Below are 25677 nucleotides of genomic sequence, written 5' to 3'. Positions count from 1 at the left end.
CAACCAAGGTACATGCCCTTAACAGGAATCAAACCTGGATCCTTCAGTCTGCAGGCAGACACTCTATCCACTGAGCCAAACCAGTTCGAGTGTAACCACCTTTTCTGACCGCGCACTGGCTAAGCTCCCTGTACGCCGCCACTTGCAGAGTTCTTGGTAACTTGGGTTATAAGAATCCAAGAAGATGATCTAGGGTTTTTCCACCACACTCCTGGAGCAAAAAACGAAGGTCCGCTGCTGGAGGGGCTAAGAAATGTCATATCCTGCCCTAGCCAGTTTTGCTCAATGGATAGAGCCTCGGCCTGCCAACCGCAGGGTCCGAGTTCGATTCTAATCAAGGGCATGTACCTAGGTTACAGGCTCCTTCCTGGCCGGGGCCCAGGTCAGGGCTCATGCAGGAGGCAACCAAAGTGTCTCTCTCACATTGATGTTTCTCTCTGTCTCTCCCTCTCTCTTCCACACTCTCTAAAAATCAATGGAAACATAGCCTCGGGTGAGGATAAATAAAAAAAAAAAAGAAAGAAAGAAATGTCATATCCTATGAAAGATACATCTTGAAAATGCCTAAAGAAAGTTGTCATTTTTTCATGGTGAAGGGACTGGCGTCCGTGTTGATGAAAACACCTTGGCGGCTGCGGTGGCTGGCAGTGGCTGCAGCGGCTGGCAGTGGCTGCAGCAGCGTGGTGATGGGGCTGGCACCTTCCCCTGATCAGCCCAGTCGCCTCCCACAGAGGGAAGCCAGACTGTGGCTTAGGCCCGCTCCCCATGGGCCTGTGAGAGGGGGCAGGCTGGGCTGAGGGACCGTCCTCCCCCCCCCCCCCCGCCAGTGCACGAATTTCATGCACTGGGCCCCTAGTAATTAAATAAGATATGGTTATTCATGGCATTATTATGCAACAAGAAAACGTATTTTCAGTAAATATTTAATAATATAGAGACGTATTCCTTTACATAAATATATATGTGTTGTAAGTAACACATATATTTTATATAAAGTAATAAATTCATTTTAAAAAACAATAATGGCTACTATTCCAAATGACAGATAAAGATGTCAAAATTTTTCCTCTGCAAATAGTTGGTATTTTCTAAATTTTCTATAAGTGTGTATACAATTGTTAAAAATAGGCGGAAAAATTAGTGTTAAATCAAGCCATTGGGTCAGATACCCTAGATCAGTGGTTCTCAACCTTCCTAATGCCATGACCCTTTAATACAGTTCCTCATGTTGTGGTGACCCCCAACCATAAAATTATTTTTGTTGCTACTTCATAACTGTAATTTTGCTACTGTTATGAATCGTAATGTAAATATCTGATATGCAGGATGTATTTTCATTGTTACAAATTGAACACAATTAAAGCATAGTGATTAATCACAAAAACAATATGTAATTATATATGTGTTTTCTGATGGTCTTAGGCGACCCCTGTGAAAGGGTCGTTGGACCCCCAAAGGGGTCGTGACCCACAGGTTGAGAACTGCTGCCCTAGATCTTAGGTAGTGCTAACTTGGATCTTGCAATCCATTCTGATGTCCAGGCTTCAGCAATTACAAACTATAATTAGAGATGTCAACCTAAGACATATACTCCAAAAAGAACTTTACAGAACTGTAATGTTTTTAATTATTACACAAAAGGCTCAAGACTGATGTGGACGAAAGGGGCCACATGCTGACCAGACAGGCTCAGGGGAGGCCTGCATGGCAGTCTTGCAGACTCAGAGACCTAAAGTAACCACAAAGGATGGTCTGAAATTAAACTTTTAACTAAAGCAGTGATGGTGGGCAGTTACGTCCTAGGCCAGTATCTTCACTAACAAGGTCAACCTTTACCTTAACTGAGCCTATCTGTCTTTTTGCATCTATGATAACATACCCTTGAAATGTCTGGGTAACTTGTAACTTCCCTTTTTCTGGAGCCCCTGGGGCACAACCAAATGTGCTGGGCCCCAGGACAAGATACCACAAATTCCTTCACTATCATGTTAAATGAATTTCAAGTAACTCACCTATGTCCCTCCTTTGATTGCAATGTATAAATACAAATGTAACCCCGCCATTCTCCGGAGCATTATCTCAACTCATTGAGGTTCTGCTTCCCAGCATATGTCGACAGTTTGGCTCAAATAAACTCACAAAATTCTTTACAGGTTTCAATGGTTTTTACGTTAACACTGATCAACTATAGCAATATGTTCCTTGGGATCAGAACTGAGTTTTTCGTCATCCAGTCCTTGGGGATTTAATTGTTGAATAAAATAAGCAACTCAACAGCTATTGTTTTACTGCAGGGGCTGTTGATCGGATAAGGGTAAAATGCCTTATAAACTAATGCTAATTGCCCTTCCAGATTCCTACACGTTTTCTGAAGGACTCACAAGACGGGGGTCCTATGCCAAGTGGTTACTAACTGGCTGGAGATGATGGATCCTGACCCCGTGAAATAAGAGGGTTCACCAGGTGGCCAGCACCCGCAGAAAGGCTGCTTCCGCTGCACTTTCCCAGGAGAGCAGCGAAGCCCGCACCAGCCAGCCCCGCCGCAGGGGAGGCGGGAAGTCCCCGCGGCCAGACGCGGCCCAGGAGGGCGAGCGGAGCGTCCGGAGCCCAGCGCGAGCCCGCAGCTCCGAGGGGCTCACGGGTCTCCTGCCCGGCCACCCCTGCCTACACCGAGGATGGCGGGATGCGGCAGAGACCCCGCCGGCAGCGGGAGAGTCCCTGCGGGCCCTCCTCTGATCTCTAAAGGCCTTCAGCCGCAATGCCCAGCGGTCGCCTGCTCCCCGGAAACCCGGCCGACCCCCAAAGACTCCGCGCGCGTGGCCGCCGCCACCCGGGACTCACCAGGGGTCCGGAGCCATAGTGCAGCCTCCGCCGCGCCGGGACACTTCCTGCCGCAGCAGCTGACTACGGCGGCCCGCGCGGGTCACACCCCGCGCTCCGACCCGAACGCGCCGGAACCTGGAGTTTGCCAAGTGAATAGACAGACGGTGAGCAGGTCTCAGACCCCGTGATAAAGGGCAGCGCTCCGCCGAGGAACAGCAGGTTGGAGCAATGTTTCCGCTAAGAGACGCGAACAGCTGGGTGCAGTTAAAATAAAATTGTTGAACAAAATTGTATCCTGCCTGAAACAGAAACGATTGTGGTGATCATTACGCAAGTGTATAAGTTCACCAAAACTCACTTTAAGTGAATTTTGTGATATGTAAATTATACCTCAATAAAGCTTAAACTCTTTTTTACTCAGCTTCAAACTAGCGAGCTGAAGTATAAATTATATATTATTTTATGGCAGTCTTCCCATCAGAAGAAATCCTGTTTGATCAATTTTTAAATGCCATTAAGTACTTGTTATATAGTTACCAAAAAGATCACAGACTCTTTACATTGGGGGGAAGGAGTAATTCCTCCTGTGCATTTGGTAGCCCCTAAATTTGCAGAAAGTTAGGAAAAAGAAGCCCTCTCCCTATTTGCAAAAGGGCTTGCAAGAATTTGAACTCCGCAGGCTAGGTTTAGCGCGGGCGTGGATCTGATGCGCATGCGCACGTCCGTTACCATAACGACCAGAAGACGCTGTATGTCCGGGAGGTTGAGCGAAAAGTGAGAGGTGTCTCCGCATGATGGAGAACCAAACTGCGCTCAAGGCCGAGATGGCCGAGGTCCCCCAGGCAGCAGAGGTGGCCGAGCTGGAGCTTCAGGCTGTGATCGGCTTCAATGGTGAGGCCATGAGTATGTCTGGGATGGGTGGTGTGGGAACCCTGGGATGTGTAGTGCTAACAGGAACAGTAAGTCAGCGGGTGGTACCTGGCAGACAGGTGGGATGCTGGCATGAGCCTTTGCCAGGGCCATACATGGGGGCTGGAGGGCTGGGGAGGGGACAGCTTCTCCTGCAGAAAAGCCTTAGAGTGTCAATTCTTCGCTCCAAGTCTCAATGAACTGGATGGTTATTCCCGGCACCTAAAGGGACCAAATGTCTCCTCACAGGGCTGTAAGGATGAATAAGCGTGTTGTACCCCTTCTCCCACCAGATCAGTCTTCCCTGGCGCTAACCCCCATGTAGTTCGAAAAGCTGTCCGCCCCTCAGTGACCACTGGATAACCGAGTCCATGATGGCCCCTGGGACCAGCTAACTTCCAACATCCCAGCTGCTGTATACATAAGCACCGCTTTAGGGGATGATCCTGTGCTTTAACCTGAAAGAAGATTCTATTGGTGAGGACTTCAGACCACGACAGAAGCCAAAAAAGGCGCCAAGGGGGAACTGGAGGGGAGAGAGGCTTTGGTCAGAGTGGGCCTGGCTGTTCTGCCCAAATCTTTACTTATACTAGTAACTGCCTATTATTTTGGACATTAAGGGGAGAAATAATTTTGTTTCTTTTCTGAAGAATGAAAAAAAAAAGCAGTGAATTACATTTTTTAAAAGCGAAATTTTAAAAGTACATCGTAATGCCTGGAAGCTTTAAAATTATAAAATTGTACATACAGAAGAATCAATGACCAAGATTTTAAGAGCATTCTAGGACATGGCTCTTGACTCTTATCTTCATTTTAATTTAGCCATCTCTTATAGAAAGTGGGCACTTAGCCCTAGCTGGTTTGGCTCAGTGGATAGAGAGAGCTTCAGCCTGCAGACTGAAGGGTCCCGGGTTCGATTCTGGTCAAGTGTACATGCCCAGGTTATGGGCTCGATCCCCAGTAGGAGGCATGCAGAGGCAGCCGATCAATGGTTCTCTCTCAGATCAATGGTTCTCTCTCATCATTGATGTTTCTATCTCTCCCTCTGCTTTCCTCTCTGAAATCTTTTTTTTTTTTTTTAAAGAACGTAGGCACTTAGTACATCTGACGTATGGGCCATCTTTAGAGCTGGTTCCAAAATCACTGGTAAAGGAAGTAAGTGGCCTGCAGTCTGTGCAAAGGGTCACACTGGTGACCAGTGTAGACCCTCAAATATAGAGCTCTGCAATCGAAGTCATGCTGTCCTGTAGCGCTTCAAGAGTAAATATATGGCAAATTATATACCAATGTCTTCCATGGCAATTAATTACTAACTATTTTGGCCCTTTTATTTTAAAATATATTTTTATTGATTTCAGAGAGAAAAGAAAAGTAGGAGAGAGAGAGAAACATGAATGATGACGGGGAATCATTGATTGGCTGCCTCCTGCATGCCCCACACTGGGGATCAAGCCTGCAACCCCAGGCATATGCCCTGACTGAAAATCGAACTGCGACCTCCTGGTTCATAGGTCAACGCTCAAGGACTAAGCCATGCCAGCCAGGATATCTTGGCCTTTTTAAATGGCCCAAATTAATTGAATTGTTTTTATCTTGTTGGTTTTGTGACAATGTATATTCTCTCCTAGTCAAATATACGTTTATTTAGAACTACCACACGCCAAGTAGTATGCTATTCACTGCAAACACAAGGACAAATTCATAGCCGTACTTAAAAAGAGTTTTTAAAAAATAGAAAAATGCAGTGAAACCAAAAGAAAACTCAGCCATCATTTCATTTCCCAAAATATCACTGTGATCCTTTCACATAAACACATACATCACTTGCCAAAACCGGTTTGGCTCAGTGGATAGAGCGTCGGCCTGTGGACTGAAAGGTCCCAGGTTCGATTCCGGTCAAGGTCATGTACCTGGGTTGCGGGCACATCCCCAGTGGGAGATGTGCAGGAGGCAGCCGATCGATGTTTCTCTCCCATCGATGTTTCTGGCTCTCTATCTCTCTCCCTTCCTCTCTGTAAAAAATCAATAAAATATATTTAAAAAAAAAAAAAAAACACATACATCACTTACATATAAATTTGGTGTTTTTTTAATAAAAGTTGATTCAGGCATATATAACCTCTAATAACACTAATTTCACTTAATAGTATGCCATATAAATCTTTCTTTAGCAGTAAATATACTCCATACCATAATTTTTAATATTTTAATATTTTATTCTGTTGCAAAGATATGCTACAATTTATAAGAGTAATGCCCTGTTCTTAAGAATTTAGGATGATTTTTCTACATTTATTTTTAAATGCTACAAAGAACATCTGCATAGGTAACCTTTTTACTCTAACTTTTTTCCTCCGGGTAATTTCTGAGTACATTTTACAGATTTTTTATGTATTCTCCAAATGCTATATCTGACATGGAATAGAAATGTGTGCTCAAAAAGCAGGAGAATATTATAGTAGCATTTTTTCTTTTTTTGTCATTTTTTTTACAGTAACATTATTTCAAACCACTGGAATTACAACAACCAAATGTTCATCAAAAGTAAAAGGACAAATAAATTGTGGTATATTTACACTATAGACTACTGTGCAGCAATGGAAAAAGAATGAACTACTGCGCACAGCATGGCTAGATCTCACAAACAGAATGGCGAATGAAAAAATCTAGATGTAAAAGAGTGCATATTGTATAATTCCATTCACATAAAGTTCTAAAATGAGGAAAATTATTTTACAAAAATAGAAGTCAAAACAGCGATTACCTTTGGGGAAATGTAAATTGGGCAAAGGCACTTGGAGGGTGTCTGGGGAGGGCAGCGGTAATAATCTACCTCTTTATCCAGGCCACAGTTGAATTGGTATGTTTACTTGGTAAAAAGTTACTGGGTTTCCTTGTGTTTTTGTCTTCAATGAAAAAATTGTTTTAAGAGGATTAAAAATGGTGGTAGAGTAAGTGGAAGCTACACTGACACTCTCCCAGGACCGAACTGGAAAGACAACTAAAATGCAGAAAAACCAGCCTGAAAAACCAACTGAAGACTAGCTGCAGAGAACCCTGATAACCAAGGACGGGAAGTGGAACCTCCATAGAGACTGAGGACATCTTTCTCCTGGGACCTTTGCTAACCAGGAGGTTTTGACCTGGGGGAAGACAGTCACTCTACCCTGTAGTCCATCTAAGGCCAAGCAAGGCTGATAACAATCAGACTCCAGGCGGAGGCTTTGAGTCTTTGCCTGATGTCCTTCTGCAAGCATGTCAAACTCAAAGGCTAACACGGGCCAAATAAACAAGGTTTACTAGTAAGTTTATGTGGCTGCAAAAAAACAAAAGCTTCCTTTTTCATAGACACATAGGTTTATTTCAATAGAGACATGCTGAATACAAAGGGCTGAAATAAATGAGTCGTTAGCATAAAATAATATAACTTTTAATAAAAATTAATATTTTTTCTTGAACATTAACTTACCAGACACTGAATAACTGCACAAATTAATAAGCGTAATGCAAATTAACCTATTTAATGTCCTCTGAAAGTGAAATATTTCCCGTTGCACACACCAAACAAGCCAGTCCAAGATTAACGACGTGGCCATCAGCTGCTAAAATATTCGCTGCTAGTATTAGTGGAGAGAAATGGTGCACTGTGCGTAAGGCGTGTAAGGGAAATGAGTGCAACACGATGATAGCAATCAGTCATTAGCCAATGTTATAGTTAGTTATTAATAATTATGTATAACAGGATATTATAAAAATTAAGTTGTGAAGTTTTTATTAAAACGTTTCTTACATACCGTTATATTGGGTGGGCCACATTGTTTGTTGTGGGCCGGATGCAGCCCTTGGGCCTGGATTTTGACATGCTTGCTCTAAGGCAGTGGTTCTCAACCTTCTGGCCCTTTAAATACCATTCCTCATGTTGTGACCCAACCATACAATTATTTTCGTTGCTACTTCATAACCGTAATGTTGCTACTGTGATGAATCGTAATGTAAATATCTGATATGCAGGATGGTCTTAGGCGACCCCTGTGAAAGGGTCGTTCGACCGCCAAAGGGGTCGCGACCCACAGGTTGAGAACCACTGCTCTAAGGCCAATCAAGGCTAATAATCAGACTGCAGGATCTCTGGGGGTTTTGCGTCTTTGCCTCATCTCCTTCTGGGCCCAGGTGTAGGAAAAGCAGTCCCTGGTGCACATCTTGGTCCTTTCCAAAGGCATGCAATGCAGCTCCAGAAGAGGGAGCCACGAGCTGCGGATTGCTGAGAGCCCTGAACAGGGTACTGGGGGTGGAAACAGCGTCTGACTGTCCTGAGCTAGAGATCGGGAGTCATAGCAGATCTACCTAACACGCAGACACAAACCCAAACAGGCAGCCAAAATGGGGAGACGAGAGAGAGAGAGAGAGAGAGAGAGAGAGAGAGAGAGGAGAATTCTCCAGGAGAAGAGATATGAAATGGAGATAAGAAATTTTTCTGATATAGAGTTCAGAATAATGATGGTAAAACATGTTAAAAATTCTATAATACCTCTCATAAAAAAATAAGCAAACTTTATGAAAGTTTGAGAGGTCAAGGGAGGGTTAATCCAAGTAGTCTTTAAAGTTGGGTAGGAGTCAGAGTAAAGACTGAGGAGCAGAATATTCCAGGCAGCAGGCATATGGTGAGCAAAGAAGGAAGGCAGAGCGTGTGGGGACTGGTTGGGGAATGGCAAAGGCTGGGTGTGGCTTCGGGGTCAGGGGGGGCAGGGTAACCCAGGAAAGAACCTGGGATTCGATGGTAGAGGCCTTAAATAGCAGGTAACTGAGTTTAGTCTCCACATGGAAACAAATTAGAAGCAAAAGTAAAACCCCTTTTATCATTATGACACTAGAACTCCTTGTAGTTTCACATTATACAGTATACTTTCACATTATAAGTTTTAACTTGAGGGTGTAAATGTTTAACTATACTTGACTCTTTTAGGTATTTTAATGGGAATTTTTTATGTAAGCAAACCAAATAGAGTTGTGTTGCTTATGAAAGCATTTTATAAGGCTGTAGGTATTAAGAGTTTGGTATTGACACAAGAATGGTCACATCCACCAACTGACTGGTAAAGGAAGCTAGTGACCTGCAGCAGATAAGTCCGTGCTTTTCCTATTATGCAAAGAGTTCTTAAACTAAAAATACCAACATTACCAAAACAGACCAGGAGTCTGCAAACTATAGCCTCTAGACCAGCGGTTCTCAACCTGTGGGTCGCGACCCCTTTGGGGGTCGAATAACCCTTTCACAGGGGTCGCCTAAGACCATCGGAAAACACATATATAATTACATATTGTTTTGTGATTAATCACTATGCTTTCATTATGTTCAATTTGTAACAATGAAATTGGGGGTCACCACAACATGAGGAACTGTATTAAAGGGTCACGGCATTAGGAAGGTTGAGAACCACTGCTCTAGACCAAGTCTGGGCTTCTGCCTGTTTTTGTAAATAAATTTTATTGGAACCCAGCCAATAAAACATTTCTATATCTCTCTCCCTTACTCCCTCTAAAATCTATCTAAAAAATATTTTTAAAAATGCTTTAAAATTGATTTTTAAAATGGTTTAAAAAGTTACAGTCTGGAAATGTTTTGGAACTAGATAGAGGCGGTGCTATTGAAATGTTCATTTTTTTAAAATATATTTTTATTGATTTTGGATTTGAGAGAGAGAGAAACATCAATGAGAGAGAAACAGCAACATCGATTGGATGCATATACTGGCAATTTCTGTTAGGATTTGCTCTTTGGTGTTATGTTTAAGAAGTCATTTCCTACAACTTGTATTTACATTGAGTCTTGTTTTTCACATTTAGATCCTTGGTCTACCTGGAATGTATTGTTTGTGGATGGTGGGAAGTGCGGATCTAATTTTACTTTTTCCATGTGGATAGCCATATGATTATTTATAAGGACACTGCAATTAGAAATAAACAAATATATATATTAGTCAGAATAGATCACCCCCAGACATAAAGCTTAGTATTATGAGAACTTACTGCATAAAAAAGGAACAATAACAAAATGAAAGAAATAATTTACTCGGTAAATACATTTGGCCATTTGAGCAAAAAGGAAATCTATTTAGCTACTGGGATCACACTCTGCACCAAAATAAATTCCAGAGGGAGTTAAATATAAAAGACAAATTCATTAAAAGACCAGAAAGCTACATCCATAAATATGACACTTTTGGTGGAGAATGGAAATATCAATACGTAAGATTTTCAAGTATCCAGATATAAACGTAATAAGAAATGTGTGAGATCTTTCCAAAGAAAAATTGGAAATGCTACTGGGCGGAGGCACATAAAAGGAGACTATGGGAAATAGACCCTGTTTTTAGAAAAGAGACATAATGTATCATTATGGAAATTATCTTTCCTTAAATTAATCTATACATTCAATACACCCCACTAAAAATGACTTTTTAACAAGTCAAGCTGAATTTAAAGCTTATATTGTAAAGTAAATATGAAGAAGAACTAAAACAAATCCTAACCAAAGGTGAGTGATAAGGGGGACTTGTGTCTATTTCACATTAAAACATATTACAAAGGCCTGGCTGGGTAGCTTAGTTGGTTAAAATGTCATCCAATACATCAAGGTTCAATTCCTGGTCAGAGAACATACAAGAAGCAACCAATGAATGCATAACTAAGTGAAACAACAAATCAGTGTTTCTCTCTCTTTCCCTCTCCCTCTCTAAAAAAAAGAAAAGCAAAGAAAAAGAAAAATCAATAATAAAAAACATATTGCCAAGGTTTAAATTGTTGACATGATTCTTGGCAAATATCTGGAAGATGGCATCCTCCCGTGAGCGGTCCGGGGTTTCTTCAAAGTGCCTGGTGGAGACTTAGGACTGAAACCAGAATTTTATCTTCACCAAACTTGTGCTCAGGGCAATGAACTCAGGTGCCTGTGTGCTCACCGGGATGCACTCACCAGACAGGCATTCTTGCTCCTTAGAATCACAAGAATTGGCCCGAGGCCCTTGATGTTCAAAGTGAGGTTCCTGGACCAGCATCAACAACAGCTGCACTTGGGAGCTTGTCAGAAAACGCGATATCTCTGTCCCGCCCCAGACCTAAAACCAGAACCTACCTTTCAACCAGGCACCTGGGGAGTTTTCGCACATTGCAGTTTGAGCAGTCACACACTAGACCAGTGGTTCTCAACCTTGGCTGCACATTAGAATCACCTGGGAAGCTTTTTAAAATCCTGATTTCTGGGCCCCATCCTCCAGAAATTCTGTTTCTTTGTTACTAATGTTGTGGCCCCACCCTATAACAAAGAAACAGAATTTCCGGAGGATGAGCCCCAGAAATCAGGATTTTAAAAAGATTCCCAGGTGAGGTGATTCTACTGTGCAGCCAAGGTTGAGAACCACTGCACTAGACTGACCTTGTCAGTGGAATAAAATTACCTTTCACCCACCACTTATTTTCGTTGAACTAAGGCTTATATCAAAAGTGTTTTCCTTTGTACTCATTTTTTTTTTTTTAAATTACCAGCCCCTTCACCTTCTTATTATTTTCAATCTCTCTCTCTTAGGACATGTGCCCACTGGTCTGAAATGCCACCCTGACCAGGAACACCTGGTTTACCCTCTGGGCTGCACAGTCCTCATTCAGGCGATAAATACCAACGAACAGAGCTTCCTGCACGGCCATGGCAACAACGTCTCCTGTGTGGACGTCTCCAACAGCGGGGAGTACATTGCCTCGGGACAGGTCACGTACATGGGCTTCAAGGTGAGCAAACTGAAAGTGACTCACTGTGAGTCGACGCAGAGCCGCCTGCCTTAGCAAAACCGCCCCGCTTGCTCGTAGGTCAGCTCTGTGCTGACGCACGTCTGTGAAGGAGTAACCTTCATCTTGGGTAAAAACTGCTGTTTAAAATTTTAACCCTGCTACTCTGTAAAAATTTGCTTGCTTCACAGGGAAAATAAGACTAAAGACTACTCCCCACTCCGGAGAGGCCATAAACTATGCCCCAGACAGGGTTGTCAGTGCTGACGCCAGGCCGGGCCTTGAGATATGGTCTCGCGGCCCTGTCCCAGCACACAGGACTTTTTCTCTGAAGGTCCGGGAGTCTCATTCCAAATTTGGAAAACAAAGAGCTGAAAAACGTATAAATTGAAAAGACTTCCACCATATTGGGCCCCAAAATTTGAGAAGCTAGAGTTCCTCTGGGCCTGCTCTCGCTAGCGAAAATGAACAGGACTCCAAGTAAATTTGGCTTATTGATTCAGGCGCCTTCTGATTTACAACATAACATCTGTCCCCTTCCTCCTCTCCCTCTTGACTCCCCCTGAACTCCTCTTCATTCTCTCAGGCCGAGAGGGAAGGAACCTGGCAGTTCTTACACCAAATGCTGCTGCCGGTGACCGATCTGCTCAGGAGTAAAGGTCACCCTTTAAAACCGTTTCCATTTTGTTGCTGTGGTGTTTGTAGGACATGATGTACTCTCTAGAAAAGTGACATCGCTATTCTTCTTCGCCGAGGGGGGCAGCCACCTCCTCGGGTTCTTGAAAGCCTGTCCGTGACCTGACTGTGTGTTCTTTCTCCCAGGCAGATATCATCTTGTGGGATTACAAGAAAAGGGAGCTGATTGCTCGGCTGTCACTTCACAAGGGCAAAATTGAAGATCTGGCCTTTTCACCAAATGATCTGTACTTGGTATCCCTCGGGGGCCCAGATGATGGAAGGTAACGAACTAACATGCTTAGTTATGTTCCAGCAGGCATGTTTCTAGACATGCCAAGCACCTCTCCCCTCTAACATCCCCTGGTGTGTGAAAGCCTCGGAAGAAAATGCCCTAGGACCCTGGCTGGGCATTGAAATGCTCTGGGGGCTTTAGAAAATGATCAGTGCCTGGCTCCACCCGCAGAGAGTCAGCTTTGATTGGCCTGGGCTTTGGGAGCAATAAAAACTTCCACATGATTCTAATGTGCATCTAAATTCGAGAATCATTGCTATTAAAAAAAAAAAGAGAGAGAGAGAGAAAGATGACATCAGCAGCAGCAGCAGCAGCAGCATCAAAGACAACAGCCGATTTTTGTGAGCACTTACTATGTGCCAGGTATGTGCTGCACTTGAACTGCGTTACCCCATTTAAGCCTCACAGCAACTCCATGAGGTGGGAGCTGTTGCAACCAGGAGGAACTAAAAAGCTGCCAGTGGTAAGAAGCAGAGCTGAGAGGCAAACCCTGGCGGTGCGACGCCAGAGGCAGCAATTTTAGCTTGCCTCGCCAAGTCATGACCTTTGCCCTCAAGGAACTCATAGTCCAGTGAGTAGGCAGAGAATACATACAAATGAAATTGGGGGGAAAGTATTTAAAAACACTACATTAGGAGGAACAATCAATGCAGTCCACACGCCTATGTAAAGAGTCTGGAGAAGAAAAGTAACAATACCTGAGGTGTGTGTAGGGTTCCATGCTTTGGTGCATTCTTACAGGTACTTTCTTATTTAAGCTCCATGGGTTTATTACAAATGAGATTTATCAAAAAAATGAAATTTACTTTTATGTGTAGTGATATAGTGATAGTTCTGTATGCACACCAGACTTGTATAGCAAGGCCACAGAATTTTAATGAGATTTCCACCTTTAATAGGTGTTCCTTTCCCCTGCTGAGTAGATACACCTTCCCTGGGCCATCCCCATTTGACTGTTTGTGGTAAGAAATGTACCCAGAAATCATCTATCAATATTCTTAGTTTAACTTTAAAGCAGTTGTTCTCAGCCTTGGGTGCACACTGGAATCACCCAAGGAAATGTACAAACTACTGATGCCTCGTCTCACCCCAGAGATCCCTGGAGCTTGGCAATCAGGCCCCTTCCACTTCCACGTCTTTCTGCCAGAAAGATGCCCAGGCTAGACCCAGGGGGAGAAAAAGATGGCCCTCTAGCCAAGCTTAATCTGCACATTGTTCGTCTCCTCTGTCATTTTAAGTTTGATTTTAGGCTGTCTGAAACTTGCTTGCAGAAAATTGGGGGATGTTGAGAAAAACATTCTAAAGAAAGTTTCTTTCCTAAAGAAAGAAAGAAAAGCAAACCTTGCCAGGCAAGAGCATGCAATATGCCCTCCCCTGAACAGCCACGGAGGCGAGGAAGACAAGGTTCTGAGGGTTGGTTTTGGATAATTGGGGGTCAACCCTGAACCTGTGGCAGGGTCCCTTCTCCCCAAACCACCTGGGGTCTACACTCAGGATGAGGAGCAGAAGGGGTGGTGGGGACTGTAGTAGACATTTGACAGTTTGGATGTGCATGCTTTTAAAAAAACATTTTGTAAACCATTTATGAACCTTTTTTGCGCTAATGTTATCACACATCAGTATTGTAATGCACCCTGCTTTTTGGTAAACTTGATATCAAGAACATATTCTCTGTGTGCACACGTAGACATATGCCACATTCTGAGGTCCCCTGTGTAGCCCCACTGGGCAATGGGCATGGCCTGAGGTTCCCCGTCAAGCCCCGCTGGGTGAGGGGCGCGGCCTGAGGCCCCTGTCAAGACCCATGGGGCGGGGGGCGCGGCCTGAGGTTCCTCGCCGCAGCCAGGCGCCATGCAGCCCCAGGTCCCTGCTGTTCAGTCGTGACGTTACGGTGTCCTGGCTAATTTGCATATCCTCCTATTATATAGATAGATGCTGCTATGAGCATTCATGTATAAGATTTCATATGTACACATGCTTTTATTCTCTTGGGCATAAAGTACTTGGTTTTAAGAGGGTTTTTGTTGTTGTTGTTCATCTAGTTATCAGTATAATCTTTGAAGTGATATGTCTCTCAAATTTCCCATGTTAGATGGTAACTATCAACTTCTTACTAAGGAAAAAAAATGTATGGCTCTTACATTGTCTCCTACCTCTCCATTCTTGGAGATCTTGGTTAGACCTTGATTTTAGATTACCTGTGATCACACATTCCACATGTGTACAATTTGGGAAATCTAAATAGGCATGTTTTACATTGACAAGGTTTGTAACATTTGTATTCTATTTCTGTGATACTTGGACTACTGACCGGAAGCTTGAGGGCGGGTCCTAGGAATGAGAAAGAGACAGAGAGAGAGGGAGAGAGAGAGAGAGAGAGAGAGAAATATCGACACCCCCAAAGCCCTCAAGTGATTCTGATACACAGTCAAGTTTGAGAATACTGCCTTAGGTCGTCTTCTTTATTGCTTTTTTTTTTTTTTTTTTTTTCTGGAAAACTTCCCCAAGGGAGTTTTTTACATGATATAAATGGGGGGTAAACTTCTATGCCTTGAATGTCTGAAAATGTCTTCATTTTAGCATCGCACTTGATTGTTGCACTTGCTAGTTTCTAACGTCATAATCATTTTCCTTAAAAAAAATGTTAAGTGTCACTTATTTGTCTTCTCAGATCCCGCGTGATCAAAGAGCTATCGGGGGGTGGGGGGTGGGGGGGGCGGGTGTCAGTGTAATTTTGTTTGTTCCTTTGTAAGTAACCTGTTTTTCCCTTTTTTCTAGACCTACTGAAAGAACGGTTTCTTATTTTGAAAGCCCGCCTGGCCCTGACTTGTTTGTCCCTCTCGTTCTGGCAGCGTGGTGGTGTGGAGCATAGCCAAGAGGGACGCCATCTGCGGCAGTCCTGCAGCCGGCCTCAACGTGGGCAATGCCACCGCGGTGATCTTCTCGGGGGGCTGTGACGAGATGTTTGTCACCGCTGGGAAGTACGCATCTGCAGGCGGGGGTGCAGGACCCATAGGCCACTTTATTTGCTTATGCAGAAAATAGGGTCATTCCAGTGTGGGGGGACATGTTTTCCGTCCTGGAAACATATCCTAAAGTCTTAAATATGGTTATTTGAAAATTCTGTGCTTCCCACCGGAAATATTCTGCTTACCTGCTAAATCCATTTCCGGTTCTGGTCCGGGTGTCACTGATAACACATCACCCACAAGCTGGGCTCCCAGAGCGTTTTGCAGATTCGCTCACTGGGTGGTGTTTTTCCCCACCTGCTTTTGATTTCGGTTTCATGAAATGATAGTTTGAGAATGAACTGTTCCAGGAAGTTTCAAGGGTTTGACTAGTAGCCATGTGAGATCCTTTCCAGTAGGGGACCAAGGTCTGAACTGAGGCCAGCATCTGCCTAACCGCAAAAATTAATCTACAGACTCCCCAGCCTATATGAAGGCATCCTATTTCATGCCACGTATCAGTTCAAAGGTCAAACATCTGTGAATGTCGGGTGGCAGTATACAGAAGTCTACGTTGGCTGGGACTATCCTTTCTGGCCCACCTGCGGTTTCCCGTCTAGAGAGACACACGGTGTCGCCTGCTTCTCCGCCAGAGCCAAGCATTTGTGCTGCTCTGCCCCTGTAATGCTTCCTGTCCCCACCTGGTGCCGCGTGGCACACATTTGTTCCCTGGATAACAATGAGGAGGGGCCTATTCAGAAGCCATGACGCGACTGGCTGGGATGACAGCCAGCCCCTAAGGAGCGAACCTCACTAGAGCGGTACTCGGACCCTGAAGCAGCTGACCACGTCCCGCCCTGTCTCCAGGGGCTGGTGACTATGAGGTTCTTCAGCTCCGTTCAGGTTTCAGCCGGTGGACGAGGCCTTTATGTGATGGGGTCGCTCTGCTCCTTGGCAGCTGCGTAAGCTGTAAGCATCAACCGATTCCGACATCTGAGGACACCATTTCTCCAGGAGTCAAACTTGAATTTGAGTCAAATCAGAAGTTTTGAGGACAATCTCTAACCTAGGTCTGCATTAATTTCATGTGACCCTGATGGCTGAGAAAAAGCCCTCTCAAGTAAGATTTCTGGGATGGCACCCTGGCCCTGGGCTCTCCACGATGCTCCCAAGTTCAGGTGTTCCATCCGATTGTCTCCAAGAGATAGCCTGCAAATCCCAGTATTTCAGCCTCCAAATGCCAGCTAGCAGGAAGGCCATGGAAAAGCTCTTTTTTCTTTTTAGTTTAGAAAGTACATTCAAAATAATTATTGAACACTTAATTATGTGAATAACTCTGGGAGCTAAAAGAAAAGAAAAACTGAAATTGATCAATAGATTTTTTAAAACATTTTCTGTCTTAAGATATTAGCTAAAGTCTTGGTGATGTTGATCATGATATATTTATACAATTATTAAGTCAGATGAACTCAACATACAAGGATGAACTATCACCTGCCTGCCAGGTCTTGTGTTAGATGCTGATTTTGTTGGACTTTTCGTTGCTTAGTCTCATTTCTCCTTCCTCGAAGACAGGACTCCCCATAATGAAGTCCTTCCTTTTAAAAAACTTCCTCACAGATCAATACCTACGAACTCCGGTTTACTCTCTGTTTGTTTCCTTGTTATTTGTAAGTCTTCCTGTTTTCACTCTCGTGGGCAGAGTGTATGCTTCAGAGTGAGAGAGCCGGGTGCGAGTCCTTGCTCTGGGTGTATGCAGCCTCTGCCTTTTCTCATGTGGAGAGTTGGGGGATCATAGCCCTTCCCTGCAGGGCGGTTGTGACCATCAGATGGAAGACCTTCGGTAGAGCACTAGACGAGTGGTCGGCAAACTGCGGCTCGCGAGCCACATGCGGCTCTTTGGCCCCCTGAGTGTGGCTCTTCCACAAAATACCGACTTCTGCGCATGGGCCACGAAGTTTCAATCGCACTGTACATGCACGCCCGCACATGGTATTTTGTAGAAGAGCCACACTCAAGGGGCCAAAGAGCCGCATGTGGCTTGCAAGCTGCAGTTTGCCGACCACTGCACTAGACTATAAGAAACCCTCAAATATATCTAGCTCTCTTCTCTTCAGCTTCAAGACATACAGGAAACAGAGAAGAGGTGAAGTGGTTGTTAAATGGGCACCCAGTTGATTGTGAATTTCTTTCCTGTAGTGGGACAATTCGAGTATGGGAGCTGGATCTCCCAAATAGAAAAATCTGGCCAACTGAGTGCCTAACAGGACAGATGAAAAGGATAGTCACGTGTATCACAGTAAGTATTACTGTGTTGTTTCAAGGAACTATTAGTGCAAGTTCCTGTTAACAGCAGTGACCAAGGGGTGTGTGTGTGTGTGTGTGTGTGTGTGTGTGTGTGTGTGTTTACAGGTACCTTGGGCTTGGGTAGGGAGGGGAGGTCTGGACATATGAGATAGTGAGTGAGGAGGTACAGGTGAGGGAGAGTCTCAATTCTGGAGCTCCCGTCAGAAGTCAAAGAGGAGCTGGTCTAGACTAGACACAACGCCGGGTAGGTTTGTAACACTCGGACCTGGGCTGACACATGGAGGGAAGCAGTGTGGCCAGAAGGAGGCACATCGCCATGCCACTTACGTTATCTCTGCCACTGGAAATAAAGTTTCGAACAATGCAAGTCATTGTTGAAAAGCAGTCTTTCCACAAAGAGGAATGATTCATATGTTTTCAATGTGGATTCATACATGTAGACTTGTAACTCCATTCTCCATTGACTTGTTCCTCTCGTCTAGCGCATAGTCCTTTTATGAGATAGCCTTTGGAAAATAGGAGATAAAGCAAATGCCTGTTCTCTTTGGAGGAGTATAGCTGCATCCTAGGAGCCCTTTGGAGGAGTCTCAGGAAATGGAGCCCACAGGGTATGCACACTAACCTCAGACGCAGATAGACTTCCCGTGAGATGCACAGGCTAAATGCAGTCTAAGCTTTCCGCCAGTTCTGAGTTCAGCCTCGAGCTTTTCTTACCCTCCTTTGGGTCTGAGAAAATAAGAAGTAGCCATGCGCGCCTTGGTAGGTCTTGGTGTTTCAGAGAAAGCTCATCCCATCCCTGTCCTGGCTCATGGGCGTCACTGGGGAAAGCCAGGTCTTCAGGTTTCTTTGTCCTCTGACCCCTAGATGCCCAGTGATGACAGCTTCTTCTACCTGGGCACCACGACTGGAGATATTCTGAAAATGAACCCTAGGACTAAACTGATGGCAGACACCGGGCCCGTGAAGGACAAATTCAGTTTGGTGAGTGGAGACCTTCGCAGTCTGCTCTGCTTTGCTGTTTTCCATTGATGTCTTCCCTTCGCTGCCGATGCAGACTCTAGTTAAGGAAGAGTCTGTGGAAAAAAAAAAAAGTCTGTGACCTACCGAAGGCCACACCTAAATTTGCAAGTTGCATGGCCTAGTTCTCTAGGCCCTCACCTCTGTTTATATTCAGAGCAAAGGCATTCTTAGGTATCCTCAATTAAGGCATCTGAACCACACCTTTTCCCCATCTTCAAAACACACGGCCTGGGGCTTGTGATTTGTAATCACATTGGTCCCAGCATGTGGGCAGCCTGTTGCCATGTGCAAGAGAAGCATGCTCTTTGATCTATAAGACGATAGGTACATATAACTTTTTAAATCTAATAGCTATATCTGAGATTTCAGCCTTGGCCAGCATTAGAAGTCATGAGAAGACCTAGAAATTGTCTATTGTTTATATTTGCAGAATTCCTAAGAATTCTGATAAAAAGTCCAGTGAGAGATGTTGCTATTTAACCAAAATAAAAAGTCTACAATCAAAGGATAACTTTGCAGAGTGAATGCTGCTATTCCCAGTACCCCCAGAAAGTTACAAGGGTTGTTTCTACTCAACTTTGAATGTGAAAGCTGGTGCACCTGCCTATGTCATGTCTGATCATGGAACAGATGGTTCTAACTAAACTTAGATACCTTCCATCAGACATTCCCAAGAAGTTTTAAAATACTGCACTGTGTTCCTGGGAATATGTCAGAGTGTTCTGTGTTGTTGTTTTTTAATCCTCACCCAATGATATGTTTTTATTGATTTTTAGAGAGAGAGAGGAATGAGAAAGAGAGAGAGAGAGAGAAACATCGATAAATTGCCTCCCATACGAGTCCCAACTGGAGATCAAACCGGCAACCTTTTGGTGTATGGAACAACACCCTAACCAGGGCCATGTCAGAGTTTTCTTAATCATATAATCATTTAATATTCAAAATTTTGAGGCGATGCACAAAAATGGAAGAAAGCTGTAAGTAGAAAAGAGTTTAGAAATCATCCTATAGGAGGTTGAGATGTAGTCTAGATAATGTCTTTTCAAATTATTATTAGGGGAGGGATTCTGATATATTAAATAGATGATAAAACAGGTCAGGTTAAGGAAGGCAAGGCTGGGAGTGCTGCCAGTGCCAACTCCAGAGCCCCCCAAAGGGCTCCATAGGATACAAGATGAAAACTGCTGGGCATTTTTGCCTCCCAGCACTTGGGCTCGAAGTGCCTCCCCAGAAAAGATGCTGGCTGTCTTAGTGTGCCTCTAGTCTTTGTCACTTCGGTGCTGTCCATAGCGGCGCTAGGAATGCTTTCACTCCCAACCATCGGGCCTGATGGCAATTCCACAAAGCTACGATTCCATATGCCTTTCATGCCAGTGAAAAGAAAACCATTGTTGTGGGACGAAGGGTTAGGAGGTATCACTGAAGACATTTGGTTGGAAAATCAAGTGATCTTGATACCCATTTTGAAATTCTACGTAAATCTTTGCTCTACAGTTAAAAAAGTAAAATGGTTTCAAGTGGGCCTATTAGGCAGACAGTACTAAAATGAAGATGATGATGATGATGATGATGATGATATGATGATTGTAACAATAACATTAAACACACTTCCCTTGCATTATCTCATTTGATCCTTACCACAGTCTAATGAAATAAGTACCCTTTTTATCCATTCTTTACAGATGAGGAAACTAAGGCACTTACCATTTAGGACAGCGGTTCTCAACCTGTGGGTCGCAACCCCTTTGGGGGTCGAACGACCCTTTCACAGGGGTCGCCTAAATACATCCTGCATATCAGATATTTACATTACGATTCATAACAGTAGCAAAGTTACAGTTATGAAGTAGCAATGAAAATAATTTTATGGTTGGGGGGGTCACCACAACATGAGAAACTGTATTACAGGGTCACGGCATTAGGAAGGTTAAGAACCACTGATTTAGGATCTCATGGCTAGCAAGTGTTAGAACTGAGATACGAACCTAGGCAGACTCCAAAACCTGTCACTTGAACAATATCATCTATAGTTTCAAAGAGTTTATTTAGAAATCACATATATGTAACTTTGAGGCTCTGTTGAGCTCTTTATCTCTTACTTCCCCAAGTCCCTGAACAAATGCTAAGAATATGTATGAGGGCTGTCTCTTCATCGGCCAGGCATTCACCCTGTTGTCCTGCTGTGGCACTTTTGGTTCATGCCTTCATATTCTTGAGCCTTGGTTTCTCTTCTCCAACGTCATGAGGTGAATTTTGAACCAGAACAGGCAAAATTCAATTTAATGTAACTTGAAAGAACATAATATTTGTTTTATAATATTCAAACTTGATTAAGACACAAGCTTATAAAGTAATGGGCTGTATTATTATTAAAAGTTTTAAAATGTAATATTGGTCAAGCACATTTTTTAAAAAAATATATTTTTATTGATTTTTTACAGAGAGGAAGGGAGAGGGATAGAGAGTTTAGAAACATCGATGAGAGAGAAACACCGATCAGCTGCCTCCTGCATCAGCTGCCTCCTGCACACTCCCCACTGGGGATGCGCCCGCAACCAAGGTACATGCCCTTGAACGGAATCGAACCTGGGACCTTTGAGTCCGCAGGCCGACGCTCTATCCGCTGAGCCAAACCGGTTAGGGCTGGTCAAGCACATTTTTAAATTAGAACTTTATAGTGGTGCTACAAAATGGCCATCATACATCCCCAAACTCTGAAGATGGCTTTGAATGTAAATGCTCTCTATTATTTGTCAGACGATGTACTGTGTGCTTTAGTTCATACAATAGAGTCACCAGACAATAAGGAGTCTTCTCTGGATGTCAGCATGGTCTCTCTGCATCACACATGTATGTAATACTCTTTGTAATCCAGTGGGGCCTTGATTTACGAGTGTCCTGACTAATGAGTTTTTTGAGATACCAGCTGTCTCTCCGCCGATTTTTTGCATTGAGTTGATGGAGTAATTTGAGTTAACGAGCTCCTTAACGAGCTCGGTCTCAGAAGGAATTAAACTTGTAAGTCAAGGCCCCACTGTACTTTAAGCAATAAAACAAATTAAAAAAAAAAAAAAAAGAGTCAAGTGAAAATGGTGGCACCTGAGGAACAAATGCTGCTGGTGCTCTGCTTGGCCCTCTGCTCTACCTTCGTCTGAGTGGATAGAAAGTGTTAATTTTTTAGTATCTTTTCCCTGCACAGGTGTTTTAAAGGGAGGAAGTCTGCTCCTCGTAGGACCAGGAGGCTACTTCCCGCAGAGGAGCTCGCGGTTGGCACAGAGCCCTTGGGCCAGCCCCGCAAAGCATCACAGACAAGCCCTGCAGGGCTTCATCCCAGCCACGTGTGGCAGCATTGACGTGACCCTGGCCACGCCCACTGTGCCAGGCCATGCATTGCCTTAATGATGAACACAGTTGGCCTTTTTCACGATGCTTTCTCTCCCCCTAGGGAGTGACAGCGATCAAGTGCCTGAAGATGGGGGCGTTACTGGTGGGCTCTGGAACCGGATTGCTGGTCCTCTGTCAGAGCCCCAGCTACAAACCCATCAAGTAAGTTCCGGGCCCCACAGGGCTGGGATCGGGAGGGACCCACCAGAGGGAGGTTTGCTTAAAGCCCACGAAAAACTGATATTGGCAACGTGATATTTGGTTAAGGAATTTCATCTTGCTGTTAAAATGAGTCATTGGAATCACAGTAGATGGCGGTTTCTTTGCCAATGAAAAGATAATGGCTTATGTTGAATCAAACCAAAGTAGTCCACTGTTACCCAGGAAAATGCTTCTCTTCTAATAGACACATGTCTTTATGTAGTTAATACATTGAGCCATGACAGCGGAAGTAAGCTGTTATAAACTTATTCAACAAGTAACCTCAAATCTCAAACTTTCAAAATTGGTTTATTCACTGAAATGTCTTATGCAATGGGTATCCATTATGTACCCCTTAACTGTTATGTTAGTAGTTAATGCATTTGAATACAAGTTCTAATAAAAATAGCCAACAATTACCACCTATTTCTCTGTACCAGATACTATGCTATGTACTTGCTTGGCTTATCTAAATTAAAGAAAACGAAATAAAACTTTATACATTGTTACTAACAAGTATTTGTTGAACACCTCTTCCATCCAAACCAATGTGCTAGATGCTGTTAAAAAATAAAGAAGCTGCCTAGCTGGTTTGGCTCAGTGGATAAAGCGTCGGCCTGCAGACTAAAGGGTCCTGGGTTAGATTTTGATCAAGGGCACATGCCTGGGTTGCGGGCTCATCCCCAGTAGGGGGCGTGCAGGAGGCAGTCAATCAATGACTGTCATCATTGATGTTTCTATCTTTCTCTCCCTTTCCCTTCCTCTCTGAAATAAATAAAAAAATATTAAAATAATAATAAGAAAGAAAGAAAGAAAGAAAGAAAAAGAAGCTAAGGCATGGTCTTTGCCTTCCAGAACTTACAGTCTGGTTTGGGGATAAGGATATATATACAGGATAAGGATATATATACACAAAAATGTATATACACTTAACAGCTGATAGCTCAATTTTGAAAATGAAATGTATTTTAATAAACACTGCCTTTATAATTATTCAAAGTGCATATGTACATTTTTGAGGATACCCTATATAATAAAGAGCTAATATGCTAATTAGACTGAACAGCAGAACGACTGCCCCAGACATCCTTCCGGACAACCGTCCAGACAAAACCAGGGTTGTGAGGGCTGGCCTGGGCTGCGAGGGCCGAGCCTCTTGCACAAATTTCATGCATCAGGCCTCTAGTGTGTGTGTGTGTGTGTGTGTGTGTGTGTGTGTATATGAAAAAGTCACTATAATATAAGATAATATACAAGCACTTCATGGTCCAGATAAAATAAAGTATCTCATAGGTTTTGTAAAGACACTTAGAGAGGGGTGTGATCTTGTCGGAATGACGAGGTCAGAGGAGCAGAGGCAGAATTTGAATTTAGCTTCAACAAAAGCCAGAACCCCAGACATGCTCCATGTGGTCCTTGACAGCTTCCTGGGGGTCAGGGGTAGTTCCATACACATTGTAGGAATGAGCATCAGTTGTCTTCATTGGCACAAATCTGTACTAAGAATATGTATCAGGTGCTGTTCTAGGTGCTTGGGACACATCGGTGAACAAAGTAAACAAAGAGGAAGAAAAAAAATCCCTGCCCACATGGAGCATACATTCTGGCAGGAGGGAAAAGACAAACATGAAACAAGTACTGAAGAGCAATGAAAACCATGGATATACATGGGGGAGGATGCAGCGGTTCTCAACCTGTGGGCCACAACCCCTTTGGCGGTCGAACGACCTTTCACAGGGGTCACCTAAGACCATCCTGCATATCAGATATTTACCTTACGATTCATCACAGTAGCAACATTACAGTTATGAAGTAGCAACGAAAATAATTTTATGGTTGGGTCACAAGATGAGGAACTGTATTTAAAGGGCCAGAAGGTTGAGAACCACTGGGTTAGGGGGATTTGGGTGTAAGGGGAGGCGGGAACAGATTGCAATTTGAAATCCAGAGCTCAGCATAGGTCTTATTGAGACTGTGTTTGGACCAGTTATGTGTTTTTGTGAAGGGGAAAAAGGAAGGGAGGCAACTTAAGAACCATGTTGGGTGGATTCTGGATACATGAAGTGAAAATAGAAAATTAACCCCCTAATTATTTAACCCCTTGTTTTTAATGCACAAGTGTTCCCACTGTATGAAGATAAATAGACTCCAAGCAATTACCACAAGGCTTGTGCTCTAAGCGTCCCCAAAATAACCCTGTGTGAAGCACAGGCTCCAACTGGATGCCGTGATTTCTGCCTCCTTGGGTTTGAGAACACGCTCACACAAGAAGTCATGGGACTAGCCGTGTGCTAACACAGACCACTGGCCTTGGCCTTGTAGCCCTGGGCTCCACCTTGTCCTCTAGGGAGCCCAGATGCCAGTATGTAGCCAATAGTTCCTGGCCTCCCCCTGTGGGCTCCTGTATGTCACCTCCGTTATCTCTAATCTCCACTGCAACCCTGAAAAAAAGGGGTTATTCTGTGGTTGAGTAAACTGAGGCCCGGAGTCACAGGGCTCTAGTCAGTGAAGGAGCTGGAATATGACTTGGGGTCTTCCCTTTCTTCACTTACTGTTCTATGTCCCACCAACACATGAATCTCTGTGCACAGGAACCCCCATTGAATTCTTATTGTCAAAACTAAATTAGTTGCAAAGAAGGCTGGGTTTCTAAGGCCTCATTTATTTACATATTCTTTTTTTAAAGCTTATACTCACTATGCATTTGGGGAGCAGGGGGATTGGAAAGTGGAAGAAGATAACATAATCGCTGTAAGTTCTGATGAAGATAACCATGATTAGCATTTTACTTCTTCTTGTCTGTGTTATTCATATAATTTTAAAAATCATTGTGCTTATTTGGTATATAAAATTTTATATTCTGATATTTTACTTAATGCAAACAGTATAAACATTGTTAATGTTACTATATAATCTTTAAAATTTTTTTTTGATAATTTATATACATAAATTCCATAAGCTTTTAAACATGATTTTAATGACTAGGCAAATATTCTTTAAAGTTGCTGTCGCATAGATCATCTAATTATTCCATTATAATTATTTAGGTTGCTTCCAATTTTTCACTCTTTTAAATAAGGTTGTAATAACATCCTTTGACATAAGGGTTTCCCCCACCCCCCCACCCCCCGACCCCGATTTTAGGATCATTTCCTAAAAATGGATTCATGGAGTATTTAATTGCCATGGTCATTTGTGCCTATATGCCTGTCTGGAACATTCCCTCTATTCAAATCCTACCACATTGCACAACCCATTTCAAACTATATCTCACTGATGAAGATTTGCTGTTGTAACCTATGCTTGACCGTGGGTACCCAATGTTGTTCCTCCTGC

General features: G+C 43.5%; 2 protein-coding genes across 2 annotated transcripts in view; one reads left to right on the top strand and one right to left on the bottom strand.

Annotated features, from left to right (window-relative positions):
- The window catches only part of STX8 (syntaxin 8), a 236132-nt gene extending 233226 nt beyond the window's left edge, over positions 1–2906 (bottom strand). Inside the window, exon 1 of the mRNA XM_070392906.1 lies at positions 2842–2906. Within this exon, the coding sequence (XP_070249007.1) occupies positions 2842–2858 (17 nt within the window). The 5' untranslated portion in view covers positions 2859–2906. The remainder of the gene's footprint in view (positions 1–2841) is intronic.
- Positions 2907–3575: 669 nt separating this feature from the next.
- The window catches only part of CFAP52 (cilia and flagella associated protein 52), a 36128-nt gene continuing 14026 nt past the window's right edge, over positions 3576–25677 (top strand). Inside the window, exons 1-7 of the mRNA XM_070393169.1 lie at positions 3576–3714; positions 11315–11514; positions 12334–12470; positions 15334–15462; positions 17629–17728; positions 18601–18717; positions 22202–22302. Of these exons, the coding sequence (XP_070249270.1) occupies positions 3615–3714; positions 11315–11514; positions 12334–12470; positions 15334–15462; positions 17629–17728; positions 18601–18717; positions 22202–22302 (884 nt within the window). The 5' untranslated portion in view covers positions 3576–3614. The remainder of the gene's footprint in view (positions 3715–11314; positions 11515–12333; positions 12471–15333; positions 15463–17628; positions 17729–18600; positions 18718–22201; positions 22303–25677) is intronic.

This window comes from Myotis yumanensis, unplaced genomic scaffold, assembly GCF_028538775.1.
Source record: "Myotis yumanensis isolate MYYU_CA2020_CCGP unplaced genomic scaffold, mMyoYum1.0.hap1 SCAF_16, whole genome shotgun sequence".
In the NCBI taxonomy this organism is placed as follows: Eukaryota; Metazoa; Chordata; class Mammalia; order Chiroptera; family Vespertilionidae; genus Myotis; species Myotis yumanensis.
This window is presented reverse-complemented; position numbering and strand designations above follow the sequence as displayed.